The sequence below is a fragment of the Oncorhynchus mykiss genome, chromosome 4 (assembly GCF_057628025.1).
Source record: "Oncorhynchus mykiss isolate SJ-2025 chromosome 4, ASM5762802v1, whole genome shotgun sequence".
NCBI classification, from domain to species: Eukaryota; Metazoa; Chordata; class Actinopteri; order Salmoniformes; family Salmonidae; genus Oncorhynchus; species Oncorhynchus mykiss.
The window spans coordinates 30574846-30595726 of NC_143025.1; the positions used below are offsets into that span (position 1 = coordinate 30574846).

The 20881-nt window shown below is 43.2% G+C and overlaps 1 protein-coding gene across 2 annotated transcripts in view; it reads right to left on the bottom strand.

Moving 5' to 3' along the window:
* The window catches only part of LOC110521676 (circadian locomoter output cycles protein kaput), a 69338-nt gene that overhangs the window by 6821 nt on the left and 41636 nt on the right, over positions 1-20881 (bottom strand). For both annotated transcript variants that reach the window (XM_021599417.3, XM_090231837.1), the window contains 17 exons: positions 18548-18610; positions 18270-18418; positions 15382-15473; positions 13686-13775; positions 13395-13515; positions 11885-11998; positions 11617-11735; positions 11376-11458; positions 10898-11004; positions 7393-7540; positions 7176-7257; positions 1891-2035; positions 1671-1765; positions 1307-1576; positions 1045-1203; positions 426-844; positions 23-269 (listed from right to left, as the gene is read on the bottom strand). In XM_021599417.3, the coding sequence (XP_021455092.2) occupies positions 23-269; positions 426-844; positions 1045-1203; positions 1307-1576; positions 1671-1765; positions 1891-2035; positions 7176-7257; positions 7393-7540; positions 10898-11004; positions 11376-11458; positions 11617-11735; positions 11885-11998; positions 13395-13515; positions 13686-13775; positions 15382-15473; positions 18270-18418; positions 18548-18610 (2503 nt within the window). The remainder of the gene's footprint in view (positions 1-22; positions 270-425; positions 845-1044; positions 1204-1306; positions 1577-1670; positions 1766-1890; positions 2036-7175; positions 7258-7392; positions 7541-10897; positions 11005-11375; positions 11459-11616; positions 11736-11884; positions 11999-13394; positions 13516-13685; positions 13776-15381; positions 15474-18269; positions 18419-18547; positions 18611-20881) is intronic.

The window sequence follows — 20881 nt, forward strand, 5'->3', positions numbered from 1 at the left end:
TGCTCCCTATTGGTCACCTCACCTGGAGGAACTGGGTTTGTTGCTGGGCCTGTCCATGCTGTGTGGCTAAGGCCTGAGACTGCGCCTGCGTCTGCTGCTCCTGCTGCTGAGGCTGCTGCTGGGCGATGCTGATTGTCTGAGTCTGGCCCTGCTGAGGAGCGAACGCTGTCACCACCTGGCCCATGAACATGGTCGTAGGGACCATGACCGCTCCACACGCCATCGGACCAGTCACCAGCTTAGTCAGCAACTGAGAGCCAGCTGGGAACCTGAGAGAGATGAGGGAGAGAGGGTGGCAATAAATTAGCAACATAAGAACCACACACAAAAAATGTATGCAAATCCCTTGGATAATCATTATAGTTCTCAGCAACAATCAGCTGCTGAGTGAGAGGAGAATAAACCCTGTTAATGGCATCATGTACCTGATCTGTCCCGAGCGGTCCTGGGCAAAGGTTGCCACAGTAGCAGTGTTGTTGCTGCTGTTCTGGGCCAGGCTGTTGGCTATCTGGACCACATTGGCCTGGTTGGGTTGAGAGATCATCATGGTGTTGTAGAGGGAGGCCGGCAGGGCACTCTGCTGGGGCGGCAGAGAGTGAGTCGACCTCACAGAAGACTGTGAGAGGACAGAGCTGGTGTCTTGTAGCAGGTTCTGTTGTTGAGGCTGGGCCTGCTGCTGAGGTTGCCGTTGAACCGTGTGCTGCTGCTGAGTACTGCCCTGCAGGTTGCCTGCAGACACCACCTGACCCTGCATGTTGAGAGCGCCACCTGGCTGCATGGTGGTCCCCTGGGCCAGCTGCACAGAGCTCAGGCTCAGCCCACCTGCACCCTGTTGGAGGAACATCTGCACCAGAGAAAATACCACATGGTAAGACTCTTCTTACATAGAAAAACACAGGCATGACACATGCATGCATCCACACAAATGTAAGCAGACATTTTGGTTCAAGTACCCTTTCCCAGCTCTACATAAGAGGGCCATGGTCAATATATGGGGCCCTTATAGTGCTGTTCCCGAGACAGACAGCAGGGGGCAGTGCTAACCTGTAGGCCCTGGCCCTGCACCTTCTGGAGCTCCTCCTGGATCTGCCTGAGCTCTTGCTGCTGCCTCTGGATGTTGGCCTCAATCCTCCTGGTCCTCTGCTCTAGCTGATCCTTCAGGTGCTGCATGGCATCCAGCTGGGTGGAGAACGGTACCATGGGCTAGCAAATATGAAAAATAAGGGATGTTTGTGGATGGCTCATTATAATTGAACATTTCTGTCACTGACACTGCGAAATTACAGTCCTGCGAGAGATTTCTCACCTGGACACTGGACAGGATCGGCAGATGCTGCTGTTGTGGCAGTTGCTGCTCTTGTGGCGGTTGCTGCTGCTGTTGTGGTGGTGGTTGCTGCTGTTGTGGTGGTGGTTGCTGCTGTTGTGGTGGTGGTTGCTGCTGTTGTGGTGGTGGTTGCTGCTGTTGCCGTGGGGGTTGTGGTTGCTGCTGCCTCTGCTGTTGATGATGTTGTTGTGAAACAATGGAAGGGGCCATGTTCTGCCCTGTATTCTGGGTGTGCTGGGAGCTCATTGATTGCTGTTGGAGACAAAAACAGGAACTACATTATGAACCAGATTACTATCAAAAATAAAGATGCGGTGACCGCAAGCGGAAGAAAGCCCACACTGACCTGACTGCTGACAGACGACCTTCGCTGTGATGTCATCTCAATAGCAGAGACGGACTGGCATCCTGGTGTACCCCTGTCTGTCTTTAGCTTAGGCGCTGAGGAGGAAAAAACAAACAACTTACTCTTAGGATCAAAGTAGCTCTCAGAAAGGATGTGAACATAGACAAGATGGATGTAGTGATGTCATGTGTAGTGATGTCATAGTGATGTCAGTGCTTACAGGCTGGATTGGAGACGGCGGTTTGGGACGAGGACTTGCGGGAGCTGCGTGAGGAGGTGGAGGGCGTGCGGCTGCGGTCAAATCGTTCCAGGGCCTCCTTCAGGCTGGAGGTGTTGAGCTGGTGTTGAGACTCAGAGCCAGAGTCCTGAGATGGAGAGAGCAGAGAGAGAACAGTCAGACTCACTACAACAACTCCCAAACGTTGTTAGGAGACTTTGGAAATACATCCCTCCTTCCTCGCATGAGGTAATCACTGATCTAACACAGTTCGATAGGTGAAAACAAAATGTTTTTATATAGTTTTTCCATTTGCACATTTAGCTCACATAAAATATTTTAAAAGTATGCATTACGGTGTCTGTAATAAATAATACATTTGGCAAAAACGAATGTAGACATTAATAAATGCATTTCCATAGCTACAACAGTGGGGGAGTGCCAAGATGGAGACACGGTGGATTCAACACAGCGCCCCCTAACAGTCATATAGTGAATATATAAATCATTGTTCACAACCTCTCCAGCAGTAGGAGTTGATGCCTTCACACAGCACACTTGAGCTGTCCAAAGCAAAATGAAGTGCCAAACAATCTACTCTGAGCTTATTTATTTTAGGGAAAGCGATTTACAAAAGTACACCTTCAATAGTGAACATTCTAGCAATATGCTGGCTAGTGTTGACAGTATGCAAAAAGAAAGCTACAAAAAGACACTAGCATTCATCTTGCTAGCCTACTGTAGCCATTTTGATCTCTCTTTTGGAGTCTTAAAGGGACAGCGTCCTATTTTCAAATCTTCTCAAAATGACATAGTTTAGAAACAAATGAATGCAATGCAATTCTAAAGAATAGAGTAATGACTTGCATTGCTAAATTATATGACACAGCTTTTAAATACATATCATAATAACCAAATATAGGCAATTAACAGCTGAATATAGAGAGAAAGCATGGCAAACTTTAGGCCAATGTATTTAAGAACCAAACCATGTCCGGGCCAGTATAAATTATTTTTGGGACACTCGATTTTTGGCCAACTTGGCAGAACATGGACCTATCCATATTTTAACAACAAAAACAGCAATATCATCAACAGCAACAGCAGAGAATGCCAAGAGTGTGCAAAGCTGTCATCAAGGCAAAGTGTGGCTACTTTGAAGAATCTCAAAATGTAAACTCAGCAAAAAAAGACATGTCCTCTCACTGTCAACTGCGTTTATTTTCAGCAAACTTAACATGTGTAAATATTTGTATGACATTAACGAGATTCAACAACTGAGACATAAACTGAGCAAGTCCCACAGAAATGTGACTAACAGAAATGGAATAACGTGTCCCTGAACAAGGGGGGGGTAAAAATCAAAAGTAACAGTCAGTATCTGGTGTGGCCACCAGCTGCATTAAGTACTGCAGTGCATCTCCTCCTCAGACTGCACCAGATTTGCCAGCACTTGCTGTGAGATGTTACCCCACTCTTCCACCAAGGCACCTGCAAGTTCCCGGACATTCCTGGGGGGAATGGCACTAGCCCTCACCCTCCAATCCAACAGGTCCCAAATGTGATCAATGGGATTGAGATCCGGGCTCTTCGCTGGCCATGGCAGAACACGTAACATTCCTGTCTTGCAGGAAATCACACAAAGAACGAGCAGTATGGCTAGTGGCATTGTCACACTGGAGGGTCATGTCAGGATGAGCCTGCAGGAAGGGTACCACATGATGGAGGAGGATGTCTTCCCTGTAACGCATAGCGTTGAGATTGCCTGCAATGACAACAAGCTCAGTCCGATGATGCTGTGACACACCGCCCCAGACCACGATGGAGCCTCAACCTCCAAATAGGTCCCGCTCCAGAGTACAGGCCTCGGTGTAACGCTCATTCCTTCGACGATAAACGCGAATTCGACCATCACCCCTGGTGAGACAAAACCGCGACTCGTCAGTGAAGCGCACTTTTTGCCAGTCCTGTCTGGTCCAGCGACTGTGGATTTGTGCCCATAGGCGACGTTGTTGCCAGTGATGTCTGGTGAGGACCTGCCTTTACAATAGGCCTAGAAGCTCTCAGTCCAGCCTCTCTCAGCCTATTGCGGACATTCTGAGCACTGATTGTGCATTCCTGGTGTAACTCAGGCAGTTGTTGTTGCCATCCTGTACCAGTCCCACAGGTGTGATGTTCGCATGTACCGATCCTGTAAAGGTGTTGTTACACGTGGTCTGCCACTGCGAGGACGATCAGCTTTCCATCCTGTCTCCCTGTAGGGCTGTCTTAGGCGTCTCACAGTACGGACTTTGCAATGTATTGCCCTGGCCACATTTGCAGTCCTCATGCCTCCTTGCAGCATGCCTAAGGCACATTCACGAAGATGAGCAGGGACCCTGGGCATCTTTCTTTCTGTGTTTTACCAGAGTCAGTAGAAAGGCCTCTTTTAGTGTCCTCAGTTTTCATAACTGTGACCTTAATTGCCTATCGTCTGTAAGAAGTTAGTGTCTTAAAGTTACTTGGATTTCTACAAATTATCTTTGAAAGACAGGGTCCTGAAAAAGGGACGTTTCTTTTTTTGTTGAGTTAATAAAATATATTTAAATTTGTTTAATACTCTTTTGGTTATTACATGATTCCATGTGTTATATATATCTTCACCATTATTCCACAATGTAGAAAACAGTAAAACAAATAAAAAATAAAAACTTGAATGAGTAGGTGTGTCCAAACGTTTGACTGGTACTGTGTGTGTGCGTGTGTGTGTATGCATGTACTTGTGTACGTATGTACAGTTGCAGTCGGAGGTTTACATAAACCTTAGCCAAGTACATTTAAACTCAGTTTTTCACAATTACTGACATTTCATCCTAGTAAAAAGTCCATATCTTAGGTCAGTTAGGATCACCACTTTAATTTAAGAATGTGAAATGTCAGAATAATAGTAGAGAGAATGATTTATTTCAGCTTTTATTTCTTCCATCACATTGCCAATGGATCAGAAGTTTACATACACTCAATTTGTATATGTAAAATAAAACAATTTATTTGGCAGCATTGCCTTTAAATTGTTTAACTCGGGTCAAACGTTTCAGGTAGCCTTCCACAAGCTTCCCACAATAAGTTGGGTGAATTTTGGCCTATTCCTCCTGACAGAGCTGGCGTAACTGAGTCCGATTTGTAGGCCTCCTTTTTCAGATCTGCCCAAAAATGTTCTATAGTATTGAGGTCAGGTCTTTGTGATGGCCACTCCAATACCTTGACTTTGTTGTCCTTAAGCCATTTTGCCACAACTTTGGAAGTATGCTTGGGGTCATTGTCCATTTGGAAGACACATTTGCGACCAAGCTTTAACTTATACTTATTTTCCACCATAATTTGCAAATAAATTCATAAAAAATGTGCAATGTGATTTTCTGGATTTTTTCTTCTCATTTTGTCTGTCATAGTTGAAGTGTACCTATGATGAAAAGTACAGGCCTCTCTCATCGTTTTAAGTGGGAGAACTTGCACAATTGGTGGCTGACTAAATACTTTTTTGCCCCACTGTATGTAGGTACAGTCGTGGCCAAAAGATTTGAGAATGACACAAATATAAATTTTTTAAAAAAGTCTGCTGCCTCAGTATGTATGATGGCAATTTGCATATACTCCAGAATGTTATGAAGAGTGATCAGATGAATTGCAATTAATTGCAAAGTCCCTCTTTGCCACTGAATCCCCCCCAAAAACATTTCCACTGCATTTCAGCCCTGCCACAAAAGGACCAGCTGACATCATGTCAGTGATTCTCTCGTTACACAGGTGTGAGTGTTGACGAGGACAGGGCTGGAGATCACTCTGTCATGCTGATTAAGTTTGAATAACAGACTGGAAGCTTCAAAAGGAGGGTGGTGCTTGGAATCATTGTTCTTCCTCTGTCAGACATGGTTACCTGCAAGGAAACACGTGTCGTCATCATTGCTTTGCACAAAAAGGGCTTCACAGGCAAGGATATTGCTGCAAGTAAGATTGCACCTAAATCAATAATTTATCGGATCATCAAGAACTTCAAGGAGAGCGGTTCAGTTGTTGTGAAGAAGGCTTCAGGGCGCCCAAGAACGTCCAGCATGCGCCAGGACCGTCTCCTAAAGTTGATTCAGCTGCGGGATCGGGGCACCACCAGTAATGGCAGCAGGCAGGTGTGAGTGCATCTGCTGGCCTGGTGTCAAGAAGGGCAGCTAAGAAACCACTTCTTTCTAGGAAAAACATCAGGGACAGACTGATAGTCTGCAAAAGGGATTGGACTGCTGAGGACTGGTGTAAAGTCATTTTCTCTGATGAATCCCCTTTCTGATTGTTTGGGGCATAAGGAAAAAAGGAGTGGGCTCACTCACAATTTTGCTTATGAACACAGCCATGAATAAAGAATGGTACCAACACATCCTCCGAGAGCAATTTCTCCCAACCATCCAGGAACAGTTTGGTGATGAACAATGCCTTTTCCAACATGATGGAGCACCTTGCCATAAGGCAAAAGTGATAACTAAGTGGCTCGGGGAACAAAACATCGATATTTTGGGTCCATGGCCAGGAAACTCCCCAGACCTTAATCCCATTGAGAACTTGTGGTCAATCCTCAAGAGGCGGGTGGACAAACAAAAAAACACAAATTCTGACAAACTCCAAGCATTGATTATGCAAGAATGGGCTGCCATCAGTCAGGATGTGGCCAAGAAGTTAATTGACAGCATGCCAGAGCGGATTGCAGAGGTCTTGAAAAAGAAGGGTCAACACTGCAAATATTGACTCTTTGCATCAACTTCATGTAATTGTCAATAAAAGCATTTGACACTTATGAAATGCTTGTAATTATACTTCAGTATTCCATAGTAACATCTGACAAAAATATCTGAAGACACTGAGGCAGCAAACTTTATGAAAATTAATATTTGTGTCATTCTCAAAACTTTTGGCCGCGACTGTATGTATGTATGTATCTATGTATGTATGTATATATATACATGTATATATATATACATTTTTCTTTTTATCAATCTTATTTCCTGATTGTTTTTTCAACCAGCAACTATCTAGCATTAAAATGTACCAGAGGCCACCAAACTAGAGCTTGTAACACCCCCATCCCAGCCCGGGGGAGCCTGGTTGGCTATTTTCTACTTGGCTGGCTTCTCCATGTGCCTGTGGAAAACACCCTCATCATTAACAAAACTCAGCCCCGTCTTTATCCCCTAAACCGAATTCTGATTGCTCATGCTCAGGAGTTGGCGAGACGAGCTTTCATGTCAGTCTCATAAATGTCTCACCTTATCTACCGCAAAGATTTCTGGCGGCGGTGACTCAACAATCCCCAGCTCCCTGCGCTGTTCAGCCCTTACCTCAGCATAGCTGCAACACAACAGTGAAAGAGGTTTATGAACATCCTAACACAATGCAATACTACTGGTTATCCATAGTATGACAGACATACTTCTTGTGAAATATACATACGAATATCATTATTATTGATTGGCCGATTTATACCTGACGACAGTGTGCGTGCAGACAATGAACTCGGGCCTTGAGTTCCACTGGTGGTAGGTGATGTAGTAATGAGTCTGGAGCCAGATCCACTGCTGCCCTTTGGTGAGAAACCTGTAGTAGCACGACTTCCCTTTCCCATACTGCATTACTGAAGAAGAGAGAGAGAGGAGTGAACTGATGTCACAGATATGGACATGGGACAGGAAAACACAAACACACTCATAAAATGTGTACCCACTGTGACTATTAAAACCTACCCTAACCAGAAACCGTTTGCAACTTCCGGCGCCGACAGAGATGGCTGCCTCGCTTCGCGTTCCTAGGAAACTATGCAGTATTTTGTTTTTTTACGTGTTATTTCTTACATTGGTACCCCAGGTAATCTTAGGTTTCATTACATACAGTCGGGAGGAACTACTGAATATAAGAGCAACGTCAACTCACCATCATTACGACCAGGAATACGACTTTCCCGAAGTGTATCCTGTGTTTTGCCCACCACCCAGGACAATGGATCGGATCCCAGCCGACGACCCAATACAACGTCGCCGTAAAAGGGGCAAACAAAGCGGTCTTCTGGTCAGTCTCCGGAGACGGGCACATCGCGCACCATTCCCTAGCATACTACTCGCCAATGTCCAGTCTCTTGACAACAAGGTTGATGAAATCCGAGCAAGGGTAGCATTCCAGAGAGACATCAGAGACTGTAACGTTCTTTGCCTCACGGAAACATGGCTCACTCGAGACACGCTATCAGAGTCGGTACAGCCAGCTGGTTTCTTCACGCATCGCGTCGACAGAAACAAGCATCTTTCTGGTAAGAAGAGGGGCGGGGGGGTATGCCTTATGATTAACGAGACGTGGTGTGATCATAACAACATACAGGAACTCAAGTCCTTCTGTTCACCTGAATCACAGTCAAATGTCGACCGCAATATCTACCTAGAGAATTCTCTTCGATTATAATCACATCAGTATATATTCCCGCCCAAGCAGACACATCGATGGCCCTGAACAAACTTTATTTGACTCTATGTAAACTGGAAACCACATATCCTGAGGCTGCATTCATTGTAGCTGGGGATTTTAACAAGGCTAATCTGAAAACAAGACTCCCTAAATTCTATCAGCATATCGATTGTGCAACCAGGGCTGGTAAAACCCTGGATCATTGTTATTCTAACTTCCGCAACGCATATAAGGCCCTCCCCTGCCCTCCTTTCGAAAAAGCTGACCACGACTCCATTTTGTTGCTCCCAGCCTTTATCCAGAGACTAAAACAGGAAGCTCCCGCGCTCAGGTCTGCTCAACGCTGGTCCGACCAATCTGATTCCACGCTTCAAGACTGCTTCGATCACGTGGATTGGGATATGTTCCGCATTGCATCCAACAACAACATTGACGAATACGCTGATTAGGTGAGCGATTTCATTAGCAAGTGCATCGGCGATGTCGTACCCACAGCAACTATTAAAACATTCCCAAACCAGAAACCGTGGATTGATGGCAGCATTCGCGCGAAACTGAAAGCGCGAACCACTGCCTTTAACCAGGGCAAGGTGACCGGAAACATGACCGAATACAAACAGTGTAGCTATTCCCCCCGCAAGGCAATCAAACAAGCTAAGCGTCAGTATAGAGACAAAGTAGAGTCGCAATTCAACGGCTCAGACACAAGAGATATGTGGCAGGGTCTACAGTCTATCACGGATTACAAAAAGACAACCAGCCCCGTCGCGGACCAGGATGTCTTGCTCCCAGACAGACTAAATAACTTCTTTGCTCGCTTTGAGGACAATACAGTGCCACTGACACTGCCCGCTACCAAAACCTGCGGACTCTCCTTCACTGCAGCCGACGTGAGTAAAACATTTAAACGTGTTAACCCTCGCAAGGCTGCAGGCCCAGACGGCATCCCCAGCCGCGTCCTCAGAGCATGCGCAGACCAGCTGGCTGGTGTGTTTACGGACATATTCAATCAATCCTTATCCCAGTTTGCAGTCCCCACATGCTTCAAGAGGGCCACCATTGTTCCTGTTCCCAAGAAAGTTAAGGTAACAGAGCTAAACGACTACCGCCCCGTAGTACTCACTTCTGTCATCATGAAGTGCTTTGAGAGACTAGTCAAGGACCATATCACCTCAACCTTACACCCTAGACCCACTTCAATTTGCTTACCGCCCCGATAGATTCACAGACGATGCAATCGCCATCGCACTGCACACTGTTCTATCCCATCTGGACAAGAGGAATACCTACGTAAGAATGCTGTTCATTGGCAATAGCTCAGCATTCAACACCATAGTACCCTCCAAGCTCATCATTAAGCTCAAGGCCCTGGGTCTGAACCCGCCATGTGCAACTGGGTCCTGGACTTCTTGACGGGCCGCACCCAGGTGGTGAAGGTAGTAAACAACATCTCCACTTCGCTGATCCTCAACACAGGAGCCCCACAAGGGTGCGTGCTCTGCCCCCTCCTGTACTTCCCGTTCACCCATGACTGCATTGCCATGCACGCCTCCAACGCCTCCTCTTACTCAACGTCAACAAAACAAAGGAGCTGATCATGGACTTCAGGAAACAGCAGAGGAAACACGCCCCTATCCACATCGACGGGACCGCATTGGAGAAGATGGAAAGCTTCAAGTTCCTCGGCGTACACATCACTGACGATCTGAAAGGGTCCACTCACATAGACATTGTGGTGAAGAAGGCACAACAGCGCTTCTTCAACCTCAGGATGCTAAAGGAATTTGGCTTGGCACCTAAAACCCTCACATATTTTAATAGATACACAAATGAGAGCATCCTGTCGGGCTATATCACCGCCTGGTATGGCAACTGCATCGCCCGCAACCGCAGGGCTCTCCAGAGGGTGGTGCAGTTTTCCCACCGTGTCACTGGGGGCAAACTACCTGCCCTCCAGGACACCTACAGCACCCAATGTCACAGGAAGGACAAAAACATCATCAAGGACAACTACGTGAGCCACTGCCTGTTCACCCCTCTATCATCAAGAAGGCGAGGTCAGTACAGGTACATCAAAACTGGGAACAATAGACTGAAAAAAAAGCTTCTATCTGAAGGCCATCAGACTGTTAAATAACCATCACTAGCTGGCTTCCACTCGGTTACGCAACCCTGCACCTTAGAGGCTGCTGCCCTATATACACAGACATGGAATCACTGCCCACTTTAATAATGGAACACTAGTCACTTTAATAATGTTTAATTAAATGTTTACATACTGCTTTACTAATCTCATATGTATATAATGTATGCTATTTTACTGTATTTTAGTCAATGCCACTCCGACATTGCTCATTCTAATAATTATATATTTCTTAATTCCATTCTTTTACTTTTAGATTTGTGTATATTGTTGGATACAACTGCACTGTTTGAGCTAGGAACACAAGCATTTCGCTACAACATCTGCTAAATATGTGTATGTGACCAATACAATTTGATTTGAAATACACAAATGTGACAGAAATGTACTTACAGTGTTCGTGGCATTTGGCCAGTGACTCCAGGTCATCCACGTGGTAGTAGTCATATCCAGATGTACCCAGAACCTCAAACGGCAGATAACCTATTATGGGCGGAGCCCTGGGGAGGTAACAATGTCATTTAATGATAGCACAACCCATTCAAAGACAATAATATACAGTTTATCACCCTGTAAAGTAGTTATAATAACACATCAAAAACACACAAAACAATGCATTACCCTCTGGACCTGGTATCTACAGAGGACAGTATAATAAAGGTTTTCAGTGGCAGTGAAACACTACGTACTCTTTCTAGTGTTCTTGCTCAAAAACAGTTGAGACTGACTGGCCCAGAGAGAACACAGCAGCCAGCTAATTTGATTTGAGATGAACCTAACACTCTAGTTTCAAACAGGTAGAGGCTAACTCACTCGAACATGACATTAGGCAAGTAAACACACAGACATGGCTATAGACAGCACACATTACCTGTGGTCCAAGAAGAGGAACTTCCATTCTAAGCTGTGTCTGGAGGTGAATTCTTCATTGGGTTCTTCCACAGTGCACATCTCCTGTGGGTGAGTGAGGAAAAACTAGATGTTTACTTCTTATACAAAGGAAATAATTTACAAGGCTGTCACTTAGGAAACTTTACAGTACAGCATTTGACATACCTGGTTACCTAGCTACCTACATATGCAGTCTGTGATATACTGTATAAGTGTCTTACCTTAATAAACTGTGGTTTAGCTAATCTCACAGTTGCTATGAAACAGACTCGGTCCTCAAAAGCGGGCCGGAGTGAACGCTGGATCACCCCTTCCAAGCCGTTTCGAGTTGAGTTAGGTACTTTGGGAGAAAGTGAAAATAAAGATCGGGACAGACCAAAAGGCAACAGTGACTAAGTGCATTTATGGTCACAAACTAAATACAGAGCAACTACTTGTGTACACATTCCAAGCCTATTTTCCCATAAATCAATATAAAATAAAACTTACCATTATTCAGGGCCTTGAAGTTTCCGATGAACTTGACGTACTCGTACACAGGGGGAGCTTTAGGGTCAATCGTTCCTCTGAGCATGTGGCAACAGAATTCTAACTGGTTTTTAGCTGAAAACAAATTAATTATACAATAAAACAGTACAAATAAACTCATGGGTACATCTAACTCTGAAAAAAATTATCTGCTTATGCTGTGGCCAAAGAAACTTGACTATGACGTTACTTTAGCTAATATGGTGACAGCGATATAGGCTGTGTGTAGCGGTTATAATCTGGTTTGGCTTGGAAAGATTTTTTTTACACCAGGTAACATATAGCTGATGTTCATTGAAGTCCACAAACAAAGAGAAAAGGTGAGAGGAAGAGAGCGCATGGTTGCGAGAAGGAATACAACCTGGCTGCTCTTAAAGTGAACTGTGTTTACATGTGATCAGGAGTGTATACATTCTGCCGATTCAGTTGAAAAACATTTCTTAAAATGGCAGCAAGCGGAATGAGTAGAGTTAAACATACCTCAATTTGTCTAATAGAAACTCTCGTTTGCAACTGTTGGACTAACAATTACTCTAGATCAGCTAGATGCAAGCAAGAGTGTGCAAGGTGGTATTGAATGTGTCACTATCTGTCCGTGTGTTACTGTCTGTCACCTAAAAATATCTCGACCTGTATGCACCTACGTTGTAAACTTTCATTCACAGGTCGAATTGCTGCAAATAAACTACTACTAAAGGGCACCAATAAGAAGAAGAGACTTGCATGGGCAAAGAAACACGAGCAATGGACATTAGACCGGTGGAAATCTGTCCTTTGGTCTGCTGAGTCCAAATTTTATATTTTAGGTTCCAACTGCTGTGTCTTTGTGAGACGCAGAGTAGGTGAACGGGATTAACTCCGCATGTGTGGTTCCAACCGTGAAGCATGGAGGAGGAGGTGTGATGGTGTGGGGGTGCTTTTTCTGGGGACACAGTTTGCACTTATTGGGACTATCATTAGTTTTCAACAGGACAATGACTCAAAATGACCCACACCTCCAGGTTGTGTAAGAGTTGGCCTCCACAATCACCTGACCTCAACCCAGCAGCAGTTGGACAGCAGAGTGAAGGAAAAGCAGCCAAGTAGTGCTGAAGATATGTGGGAACTCCTTCATCCTCCCTCTTCATAAACGGCACCGACCGCCACTGATATGCACATACATTTATACTGACTCTACACACACGCACACCCACTACAGCTACTCTGTTTATCTTATATCCTCTAGCTCCATCAAACCTGTATCCCTACACATTGTAAATATGGTATTGGAGCTGACCCTGTATATAGTATGCTTACTTACTTACTTACTTATTGTGTTCTTCTATTTCTCATGTGTTTTTTCTAGTATTACATTGTTATTGATTATTGCATTGTTGGGTTTTGAGTTTGCTAGAAAAGCATTTAACTGCACTTGTGCATGTGACATTAAAATCTGAAACTGAAAAAACACTAAAACAGCTCCAGTACTTACTCTTGAGATACTCAGGCGTTAGCGTCTCGCCCTCCTGTATGTGAGACGACAGGGCTTTATACACGTCTGAATGTTCCCCCAGGGGCAGGAAGTTCAATAGGTTCTGATCCACCAGGTCAGACTGAAACACACACACGGATGTCAACCTAAGTCATGTATGTCAACCTTGGTCATGTATGTCAACTGTCGTCATGCATGTCAATCGTCGTCACACATGTCAACCTTTAGTAATGCATAACAACAACCTTACATAGGCATTAAGTAATGTGTATGGACAGAATTAATACTCACAGGAAGATGTTCCAGTAGAGATGTAACACTCTCTGAGACATAGATTATGTTCCCATCAGTCATAATTGCTAGGAAGAAGCCGTCTAAAGCCTAGCAGATACAAAACAGTTATTAAAGCACCATCTACTTGCAGTATAGAGTATTACTAAGTAAACTATGTAGAAAAAAATGGTACCATTGCGGTTAACTTTAAACTTGAATAGTCCTTGGTGTGTTAAACCAATCAACAATGACGTCCAAAAAACGAAGGGTGGTTTGCATACAAGCATTTATACAAATATTCCTTAGTTTTTTTTTTTACCTATACAGTGGACCTGTTTTAACCCACACACTTTTTTATCTTGCTTACACAGCAGACAGGGGAAAAAATTCACACAGACGTTTCATTGTCAACCTTCTTCAGTAAACTATGAACAAAAACATGTTCAGAATGTTGTTACTGCTACTTGACATCCTTTTTGACTGACATACTTTATTTGTACACTGAACAAAAATATAAATGCAACATGTAGTGTTGGTCCCATGTTTCATGACCTGAAATAAAAGATCCTAGAACTGTTCCATATGCACAAAAAGCGTATTTCTCTCAAATTTGGTGCACAAATTTGTTTACATCCCTGTCAGTGAGCATATCTCCTTTGCCAAGATAATCCATCCACATGACAGGTGTGGCATATCAAGAAGCTGATTAAACAGCACGATCATTACACAGGTGCACCTTGTACTGGGAACAATAAAAGGCCACTTGAAAAATGTACAGTTTTGTCACACAATTCCACAGATGTTTCAAGTTGAGGGAGCGAGCAATTGGCATGCTGACTGCAGGAATGTCCACCAGAGTAGTTGCCAGATAATTTAATGTTCATATCTCTACCATAAGCCGCCTCCAACGTTGTTTTAGAGAATTTGGCAGTACATCCAACCGGCCTCACAACCGCAGACCATGTGTATGGTGTCGTGTGGGCGAGTGGTTTGCTGATGTCAACATTGTGAACAGAGTGCCCCATGGTGGAGGTGGGGTTATGGTATGGACAGGCATAAGCTAGGGACAACAAACACAATGGCATTTTATCAATGGCAATTTGAATGCACAGAGATACCGTGACGAGATTCTGGAGGCCCATTGTTGTGCCATTCATCTGCCGCCATCACCTCATGTTTCAGCATGATAATGCACAGCCCCATGTCACAAGGATCTGTACACAATTCCTGGAATGTCCCAGTTCTTCCACGGCCTGCATACTCGCCAGACATGTCACCCATTGAGCGTGTGTGGGATGATCTGGATCGACGTGTACGACAGCGTGTTCCAGTTCCTGCCAATATCCAGCAACTTCGCACCGCCATTGAAGAGGAGTGGGACAACATTCCACAGGCCACAATCAACAGCCTGATTAACTCTATGTGAAGGAGATGTCATGCTGCATGATGACAATGGTGGTCACATCAGATACTGACTGGTTTTCTGATCCACGCCCCTACCTTTTTAAGGGATGCATATCTGTATTCCCAGTCATGTGAAATCCATAGATTAGGGCCTAATGAGTTTATTTCAATTAACTGGTTTCCTTATATGAGCTGTAAATCAATATAATCTTCACAATTGTTGCATTTATATTTTTGTTCAGTATAGATCCTACTTAGTGAAAGGATGTGCAATCTACTACACTTTGAGTGTGTTGACTGCCACTCTCACCTCCAGCATCAGCTGAGTGAACTCTTCATTACTAAGAAAAGGAGGTTTCCAGTCCTGTCGGATCTCACTTGACTCTGACTGCGCAGCGATTTCTGACAGGGAGAGACACAGATTGAGTAATTCACATCAGTGATTCCCCTGACAGCTTGGTTAATACTAGGGGTTGGAACCGGTTCAGGGAACAGTCCCGAAAACTGGACAAAAATGTTTTTCCGAAGAACAGAACCAGAGAACGAAAGTGATGTATCCATGATCTGAATCTGCACGTTTCATCACAATATTGTTTTGCACGTTCGTTTTAGAACAGACGCCCAGATGAGCATTCTACTCTATGCAGTCTTAACAGGTGGGGATGACGATCTCGTCTAAAGTGCATTACTGTGCCGATAGCATTTCAAAAGGAGGCAAATAATTAGTAGGACATTTTTTGTCATCATTGTAATGTCGCCAGATTGACTTTAGATGTAGCATAACTTTAGCTAGCTAGCTACGATTGAGGGGAGAGCACTGACATTTTAGCCAGCTTAAAGTTAGCATTGCTAGCTATTTCTGACCAACTTTGCAGGCTCATGCCAACATTGCCATTTCTATAAAGTAAACTTGATGACATCATAATGCTAATGTTGTTTTCTACAAATTATTTGTCTACTTTAGCAATGTCATCGTATTTCCAGGCCACTATGGTGTAATTTTGACGAAACAGTCATTCGCCCCCGTTCAGGAAGACTAAGCAATAACCATCAGTAGGATATCAATATGCTGCAGCATCTGTAGAACCTTGATAGCAATGGCAATGACGCGACCAAGTGACGGAGGTACAACCCATGAATACTGTTCCGGAACAGAACCATTCTTTTAAAAGCATGGGAACTGTTCTCCAGTCCCACGCAAAACACAACAAAGCTCTGGTCCACCGTCAATTAACCTGTTAGATCTCTAGGGGCGCTATTTCATTTTTGGATAAAAAACGTTCCCGTTTTAAGCGCGATATTTTGTCACGAAAAGATGCTCGACTATGCATATTCTTGACAGTTTTGGAAAGAAAACACTCTGAAGTTTCAGAATCTGCAAAGATTTTGTCTGTAAGTGCCCCAGAACTCATTCTACAGGCGAAACCAAGATGATGCATCAACCAGGAATTAGCAGAATTTCTGAAGCTCTGTTTTCCATTGTCTCCTTATATGGCTGTGATTGCGCAAGGAATGAGCCTACACTTTCTGTCGTTCGCCCAAGGTCTTAGCAGCATTGTGACGTATTTGTAGGCATATCATTGGAAGATTGACCATAAGAGACTACATTTTCCAAGTGTCCGCCTGGTGTCCTGCGTGGAATTCGGTGCGCAATTGCCAGCTGCTAGTACTTTTCCATTTGATATAGGGGAGAAACCATGTGTCCAAGAACGATGTATCAATGAAGAGATATGTGAAAAACACCTTGATGATTGATTCTAAACAACGTTTGCCGTGTTTTCAGTCGATATTATGGAGTTAATTTGGAAAAAAGTTCGTGTTTTGAGGACTGAATTTTCGGATTTTTTTTGGTAGCCAAATGTGATGTATAAAACGGAGCTATTTCTAATACACAAAGAATCTTTTTGGAAAAACTGAGCATCTGCTATCTAACTGAGAGTATCCTCATTGAAAACATCAGAAGTTCTTCAAAGGTAAATTATTTTATTTGAAGGCTTTTATGTTTTTGTTAATGTTGCGTGCTGGATGCTAACGCTAATGCTAACGCTAAATGCTAACGCTAGCTAGCTACTTTTACACAAATTATTGTTTTCCTATGGTTGAGAAGCATATTTTGAAAATCTGAGATGACAGTGTTGTTTACAAAAGGCTAAGCTTGAGAGATGGCATATTTATTTCATTTCATTTGCGATTTTCATGAATAGTTAACGTTGTGTTATGCTAATGAGCTTGCTGATAGATTTACACAATCCTGGATACAGGGGTTTTTTCATAGCTAAACGTGACGCAGAAAACGGAGCGATTTGTCCTAAACAAATAATCTTTCAGGAAAAACTGAACATTTGCTATCTGAGAGTCTCCTCATTGAAAACATCTGAAGTTCTTCAAAGGTAAATTATTTTATTTGAATGCTTTTCTGTTTTTTTGTGTAAATGTTGCCAGCTGAATGCTAATGCTAAATGCTACGTTAGCCATCAATACTGTTACACAAATGCTTGTTTTGCAATGGTTGAGAAGCATATTTTGAAAATCTGAGATGACAGTGTTGTTAACAAAAGGCTAAGCTTGAGAGCTAGCATATTTATTTCATTTCATTTGCGATTTTCATGAATAGTTAACGTTGCGTTATGGTAATGAGCTTGAGTCTGTATTCACGATCCCGGATCCGGGATGGGGAGATCAGAAAGGTTAAGCCAAATCTCTGATACTCCCTAGATCAAAGACATTCAAAGTTCTTTCATAGAAGTCGCTCCTCCGTAGGTATAACTATTTGAGCTTAATTCAGATATTATACGTCATAATTACAAGATGACCAGCGCTCTCCTCACCCGCCAAATTTCAGTCGCATGTTGCACTCTACACTACACTTGTCTGTCCAATGTATGCACATTGCTTGCCCGCTCCATAGCAAGCTGCTCTATCCATTTGTGAAGTTATTTATTGTCAAACTAAATGTAAAAAAAAAAATCTGAGGTTTAAAAAGGAACAATATAAACAGTTCATTTTTTGGTGTTCGAACCAGTTCAGATCTTTATTTTGCTGGTCGGGAACAGTGGAATGGAATTTAAAAAAATTAAGATTCTGTTCAGAACAAAACTAAATGGAAAATAATTTTGGTTCCCTGGTTAAAACACTGAAATGCTCCTATTTTTCCAGACATGTTGATGTCCAATGGCTAGAAGGAGGAGAGGTCCATACCTTTATGCTTGCGCAGGAAATCGATGCTCTTCTGTAAGATGGTAGACTTGTCCATCTTCCGAGTGTTGCCTGGCAACATGGTAGCCAGCTCCTTGATGAGGACATTGAACTGGTCTCTGCGCTTCTTCTCAGACTTGTTACGGGATACTCTGGAGGGTTGGACATAAGAAAGATAAGAATACACATACTAAGATGCTAACAAAAACAACACAATGATCAAACTAAGCCTTTGTTCAGAGTTCCCTTTAATGGAGTGCTTGAGCTTATTAAGACCTCACCGTTTTGCTTTGTCCTTTTCATCTTCTTCCATTAACCCATCAAAGATGCTGCTTGCGTCATCCCTGCAAAACAAACAACCAATCAACCGGTCAAACAAGATCCTCCAATCCTAAACCTCTACTCAATAAAGACCAGCCAATCACATACCACGGCCCCAAAACAATTTAAAATCCATTTATTTAAACTAACTTTACAGTTACTTACACTTAAATAATGTCAGATGAATAATATAAACATTTATTCAATTACAGACCAGAACAAAAAAAAACTTGACAATGGCATTACAAAATAATTATTTTGGGCCGAATATAAGAGGTGCAGATATCATTGGCCAGACTGCTACCTCAGCCCAAGCAGTAGAGGGCAGTGCCAGGCTCAGTCTATATTTAGACAGAGACTTGTGCTCTTTGACTCAGCTGGTATTGAGGAACAATGTCCGGGGATGTGACTCATTTGCCTTGGAAGGGAGAACCTTTCGCTTACTCAGCCGACTAAGACTGATATCCCTAAAGTACGTCAAATTGTCATTATTAGGACCTTGACAAGTAGCATTGGCAATGTTCTGCCTGCAGTTAGAAAATAATCATAAGTATAGTGTGTCAGCATGGATGAGACCTATTGAAGCCTATGGCGCTGTGTATTTGTGCCAATATGCATGTAGCTGTGTGTGTGTGTACATGCAGTAGATGTTAATATGTACACCTCCAAGAAAATATTTTAAAGTGCTTGACTGTCCGTCTACATGCATAGCATGCGTGGATATGGTCCAGATGAGGGGTCACTGTGCTCCTCAGTCCTTCCAGCCAGTACCATAAAGGTTTATTGGCCAACCGGAGTCACTTCTGAGGTATATTGTCACTCCACACTTCCTCCCATTCAACAATCATTCATTAAATCACTGACCAAGATTCATTGGACAGGGAAAATCATGCTAATGCAAATGCGTGCTGATCTAAGCATGTGCCATTCTGTGGAATGAGGTACACTGGCACGCTTTCTGTATGTGTGCATCTATCCCAATATGTGCCCTTATGCATTTTGGTGCATGCTGTGTGAGTATGAGATTAATGTTTTGTGTGAGTGTGTGTGTTTTTAACCCCAGAATTGATACGATCAAATTAGCTTCAAATTACACTCACCAAATATATTTTTAGATGAAGCCATTAACATCAACAATGTAGAAACCTGATGGTTTAATATCAAAACAACAAATGCTGCAATAAAGATACAGTAAAAACAAGCACACATCCACTGACAGATAAGTACAGCCAGGCTCTGGCTTATCATGAACCCTAATGGTGTTTGCTCTCATATGAGAATGAATGGGACGCCGAAGAAATGCGAACTGATATTTACATTCCAACTTGCTGGAGGCATCAGATCAATAACAAATTGCCCATAAAGATGCCACATGAATAAATGAAACTCCACCCATAGTGCACTATTAAATTAGGCCACCTAAAGCTGGCAGTGTTTTATTGTGGTGCCATGTAAAACGTGAGGATTGTGTATTTAAGCTGGTGTTAATAGTGTGTGGCCAGCTCTAACCTCTGCCTTTACAGGAGGCGGAGCTACAGAGGACCGTGTGGCAGCAAAACACTATTCTCCTCTGAAACCAAGGGACAATGAGTAAGATGGATGCTCACAAAAATGATACTTACAAACACAACCACCGTCAAAATACTTGAGACAAACTATCAACATACCTTTCACAAACTAACGACAGACTTTTGACAAAAGGTATTTTTATAGCAGTTGTGCTGGTCTTTGTGTTTTCGATCCTCACAAATCCTTAACATTTATTTCTTTAAGTAGCAGCCAAAGAGGGTCAAAGTGTGAATAGATTTTCAAGTAGATTTAAGTCAAAACAATAACTCGACCACTCAGGAACATTCACTGTCTTCTTGGTAAGCAACGCCAGTGTAGATTTGGCCTTGTGTTTTAGGTTATTGTCCTGCTGAAAGGTGAATTAATCTCCCAGTGTCTGGTGGAAAGCAGACTGAACCAGGTTTTCCTCTAAGGTTTTGCCTGTGCTTAGCTCCATTCCGTATATTTTTTTTATTCTGAAAAACTCCCCCGTCCTTAATGACTACAAGCATCCCCACCACTATGCTTGAAAATGTGGAGAGTGGTACTCAGTAATGCATTGTAATGGATTTGCCCCAAACTGAAAACTTATTCAGGACAAAAAGGACAAAAAGTTAATAGCTTTGCCAGTATTTGCAGTATTACTTTAGTGTCTTGTTGCAAACAGGATGCATGTTTTGGACTATTTTTTATTCTGTACAGGTGTCATGACCTCTCTCTTTCTCTCTCTCAAATTCCTGGTGGAG